Source organism: Nannospalax galili, unplaced genomic scaffold (genome assembly GCF_000622305.1).
Source record: "Nannospalax galili isolate Female #2095 unplaced genomic scaffold, S.galili_v1.0 scaffold1387, whole genome shotgun sequence".
Taxonomy (NCBI): Eukaryota; Metazoa; Chordata; class Mammalia; order Rodentia; family Spalacidae; genus Nannospalax; species Nannospalax galili.
In genome coordinates this window covers 1,510,464-1,515,584 of record NW_008355976.1, presented here as the reverse complement: position 1 = coordinate 1,515,584, position 5,121 = coordinate 1,510,464, and the positions used below count along the sequence as shown (strand labels likewise).

The window sequence follows — 5,121 nt, the reverse complement described above, 5'->3', positions numbered from 1 at the left end:
AAGGAATTTTGTTGAAGTTAAATTAGAAGAGTTGGAGAATGGCTTGTTTACTTATTCATAAAATATTTGGAAATGCCGGGCTCTTCACGTTCTGTATCAAAATCTAGGCTCACTATCCTTTCCAAGGAATTCAAGATCCTTAGGGCCTACCCCATTCCCTTCACCTCCAGCACCCAGCCTCCGGTCTAAGAACCATTATGTGGTTTTCCCTGTGGCTATCTTATTTCGGTCACTGCTCATATTCTCTATGTCAAGGACACCCTTAGTCCTGTTTTTCACTCTTGAAAAATCACATCCATTCATCAAAACTTTAGTTACAAGTCATTTACTGTGTTCTGATTTCTTGGAATCGGTTCCTCTTGATACACGGACACATTTGTGCACACAGGTCCTCAGAACCAACCACTCTGCACTATGTCTCTTATCTCTTAGACACTCCTATCTTCGTGTACTCTACAATTAGTAGCTTTTTGTGCGTCTCTCTGATATACACTCTATCTATATAGTGTCTGATATACAATGAGCATGTAAAATTGATCAATTTTCACTGTTTATAAGAGTCACCATACTCTTATTAAACTAAATGCATAGAGCTTATGGGTGTGGAGTTTGTATCCCTGGACAACCTGTGTTTTCCTCAGGCACAAAATCACAATTTTGCTTTCTTTAAGCCTTAGTTGCTAACATGAGACACGTGTTTGCTTTTGAACTGACCTGTCGGTTTATGGTATATAATCAACAGTTTGCAGATAGTTTCTAACTGTGAAAAGGAATGTGCAGTCTTTCCTGGGTCCAGCTGAAAGGCAGAATTGTGCTACCTTCCTCCAGTCTCAGGCCAAACTATACTGTATGGTTTATTTTATCTTATGATCTCCCAAGAAAAAAGGGAAGGAATAAATTGCCAAGAAGAATAAAAAAGGACCATGAATAAATTGAATTATTTAGAAATGAACAATTAGGAATTGGGGGAAAGTTTATCCAAATAGCATTTTAAGTGTTTATATAATTTCCTAGAATTCAATGACAAAAAGAGCAACTCGATCATTCATGTGAAATAAAAGCCATGATACCCCTAATTGATGGACCCACACAGGGGCCTCTGCGCTCCACAGCCATCGTTATTATTCATTATTGCACACTAGGTATTGAAGCTGTGAAAAGCAGTTCTGCTCTTTCTCCATCACTTATGATTATGAACTCTGTGGGAAGAGTTTATGTTATCCTTTAGCTTTTCATACAAAACTATACAAAAGACTGTTACCGGATAAACATTCCTGAGATCGATCAAGGGAAGACAGACAAGAGAAATTTTGCTGAACGTGTATGGCATTTTGAACGTCTTGTAATTCCTCATCTCAACTTAGGCAATATAGAGGAATGTTTCACTCCTCTTAGAAGCCGTGCTCCAAATTCTGCAAACCTACTAAACATCCACTTTCTGATAATTCTATTCTTTCCTTCTTGGGTGTGTTTGGTATTTAAAATTCTTGTTTGATATTTTAAACTATTCTCTTTTTTGAAACAGGGTCTCCCTGTGTACCCAGATGGCCTGATATTATTAGACAATACTAGCCTCAATCTCTCAGAGATCTACCTGTCTCTGCCTCCTGTGTGCTTGAATTAAAGGTGTGTGTCACCACGCCTGGAAAACTATTCTATTCTTAAATTATTATATGCAATAATAATTGTATATATTTATAGAGTACAATGTCATAATATCCATAAATGTATATATTCTGGAATGATCAAGTTGATTAGTAGATCTACCAGATCAAATTTTTATCTCATCTTTGTAGTGACAATATTAATATTGCTGCTTGGAACTATATAATACATTACTATTAATTATTTTCAGTATGATGCTTGATCATGCATTTCTGACATTAATTTCATAACTTTCCTAAAGACAGCTGTTACTGTAAACTTTAGAGTCAAAAGTTAAAGCTTATTTCAATAATTCGAATAACTTTATTCTTTTTATGCCTCTAATATTTTCATCATTTCAATTATTTTCTCAATTTGTTTTTATAAGGTTTACTTAGATGCTATTTGAAGAACTTGATGTGGGTGACTATGTGTTGTCTGGAAACATTTAGGTCTCCTTTTGTATCCTACACTTCCTGTCTACCACTTAAGACCTTTCTTTTCCACTAAAGAATCCTAAAACAGGATTTTCACTGAGCCCTTTCCAGCCAGAAACTTCACCTATGTTTTTCCCTCACTCTCATTTCCAACTTATGTAGATTTATTTTCCCAGTCTGTAATTTTCTACTCAAAAAATGTGATTTTTTTAAACTAAAATTTCATCTTTCTCTTCGAAACATGACAGTAACATTCCATTAAGTATGTCCTAAGAAATATGTTTCCACAAAATTCAGAGAATGTGGAGAAGTAGTCTTTAGGCAGATTGAAAGCAGCAACCTAGTTGAACATGGCAACACATTCTGTCAGGTGGATGCTAGCGCCCTGTGCCATCCAGGGCAGGAAGAATGAAGGCCGGTCACATGGTACAAATTTAGCTAACAGCCAAGAGCCTCAGAGGAGAAAATCTGTGGGCTGAGACAATTTTTTTAAAATAAAGATATCACTGTAGTAGTTGAAATCAAACAAATGTTTATCAATTAAGTGCATCATTTATATTTCCCTTTAATATACAGATATTCATCTTTGGTCAGTTTCCTGTTGGAATGAAATTATTTGCCATTAGAATACACAAAGAAATGTAGCTTTTTGTTTCAAACGTATTCTGTACCTTTAATCTAGCATGTCAGCTTTCCAGAACACCACAGCTTCTCCCATCATCTTCCTGCTAACTGGCGTTCCTGGGCTGGAAGCCTTCCACGCCTGGATCTCCATTCCCTTCTGCCTTCTCTATGCAACGGCCCTCTCAGGAAACAGCCTGATTCTCTTCATCATTTTAACTCAGCCCACCCTCCACGAGCCCATGTATTATTTCCTCTCCATGCTGTCCACCACTGACCTCGGGCTGTCCATATCCACCCTGGTCACCATGTTGGGAATATTCTGGTTCAGTGCCAGGGAGATCAGCTTCAATGCCTGCTTGTCACAGATGTTCTTTATCAAACTCTTCACTGTCATGGAATCCTCAGTGCTGTTAGCTATGGCTTTTGATCGATACGTGGCCATCTCGAATCCCCTTAGGTACTCCACTATTTTAACTGACTCCAGAATAGCTCAAATCGGAGTGGCTATTGTTATCAGGGGGACTGTGATGCTGACACCCATGGTCACACTTCTTAAGAGACTCACCTTCTGCAACAACCTCGTGCTCCACCACTCCTACTGCTTCCACCCTGACGTCATGAAGCTCTCGTGCACAGACACCAGGATCAACAGCGCAGTTGGACTGACTGCCATGATTTCTACTGTTGGAGTGGACTCAGTCCTTATCCTCCTTTCCTATGTCCTGATCATCAGGACTGTCCTCAGCATTACTTCCCCAGAAGAGAGAAAGAAAGCCTTCAGTACGTGTATCTCCCACATTGGGGCTGTAGCCATGTTCTATATTCCATTGATCAGTTTGTCCTTTGTTCACAGATTTGGGAAACGAGCTCCACCCTATATACATACCATGATTGCTAACACCTACCTGCTGATCCCTCCTGTAATGAACCCCATCATCTACAGTGTGAAGACCAAGCAGATACGTAAAGCTGTGATAAAAGTTCTCCATTCTAAAGAAACACAGAGCTCTAGAGCTGGATGATATTTTCAAGATGGCCCTTCTTCAGGTCACATTAGCAAGTAGAGCTAGAAATACCCACAATGTTAAATATTTCAACTCCTTCACTTTGCAGATGAGGAGACACATACACGTGGGAAGGAAAAGCAGTATGGAGTTTGTCTGGCGTTTCTTTCCATCCCTGTCAATACCTGTTTTATTCTTACCTCATCTACGTCATAGCAGTTAGAATTGCATATTAATTTCATATTAAGTCACTCCCTTGTGGAAAAGTAGGTAGTATTTTCTAATGGGTCTAAGTATTTCCTACATGAATTAGCATATTTGCTGTCTAACAACATTACAGGGTAACTGCTTTCATTATCCATGAGAAATCTAAAGTATAAAATGTTAATTAGCTTGCTTAAACAATTAACAAGTGACAGATTAATAGTCATGCAATATATAATTGGTGTGTACATATATATATAAGCCTATATAATTTGTGCTAAGGGGCATAAGTAAGTAAAAATAGCACTTATTTCTGTTCTCTAGAAATTTTTCAACAAAATTAGGGAAGGAAAACTCAACTCAAAATCTTCAAACCTCACAAAGAAATTCTACCTGATGTTCCTGACTGAAGAATATTCCAGAATGGCCTTGAAGCCCTCTATCAACTTTCTACCCCAAAGGAGGCTTAAAATAATTAGGACCTGCAAATGAACTGTAATTTGTGTAATTTACTTTTTGTGGCACATGTCACGTAGTACCTTAATCCAGAAAGCTAATTACCTTTGCCCTGGTTACTTCGCTAATTCTCAAGTTTTTACCTAAAGAACCTATTTTAATGACATGTTCAAATCATGCAGTTAAGTTGGATCCTATAATTGATACCAGGTTCAGATAAGAAACAGAAGTTGTTATTTATTATTACATGAAATTTATTAAATGACTACAGTACTGTCTACTTAGTATGATGTCGGGGCTGGAGAGATAGTGTGGCAGTTAAGAATACTGGCTGTTCTTGCAGAAGAACTGGGGTTCAAGTTCCAGCACCCACATGGCAGCTAACAAGTGGCCCTAACTCCAGTCCCAGGGGATCCGACAGCCTCTTCTGACCTCCGCGGGCATTGCACAACAACATTACACTTACCTACATATAGGCAATACACGCATACACATAAAATAAAAAATAAATAAAATTTAAAAAAATAATATGATGTCAAAATCCTCAACATGTACCAGATGTGGTATTATGGGCCATTAATCCCAGTGAGTTTCTGGCCAGCTGGGCTACAGCTGTCTCAAAAAAAAGACTCAAAAAAAAAAAAAAAGGTCCTCAACATGTTAGACAAGAATATTTGCAATATTAATTATTTTATGAGAATTTGATACATGCATGCATGCAATGTGTTTCAATCATATTCACCCCACTTCCT

The 5,121-nt window shown here is 37.9% G+C and overlaps 1 protein-coding gene across 1 annotated transcript; it reads left to right on the top strand.

Annotated features, from left to right (window-relative positions):
• The first annotated feature begins 2,764 nt into the window (after positions 1–2,764).
• On the top strand, positions 2,765–3,727 carry LOC103750860 (olfactory receptor 51F2-like). Its single transcript, XM_008854139.1, has one exon. It carries the CDS (start codon positions 2,765–2,767, stop codon positions 3,725–3,727), a length of 963 nt encoding a protein of 320 aa, XP_008852361.1.
• The last annotated feature ends 1,394 nt before the right edge of the window (positions 3,728–5,121 follow it).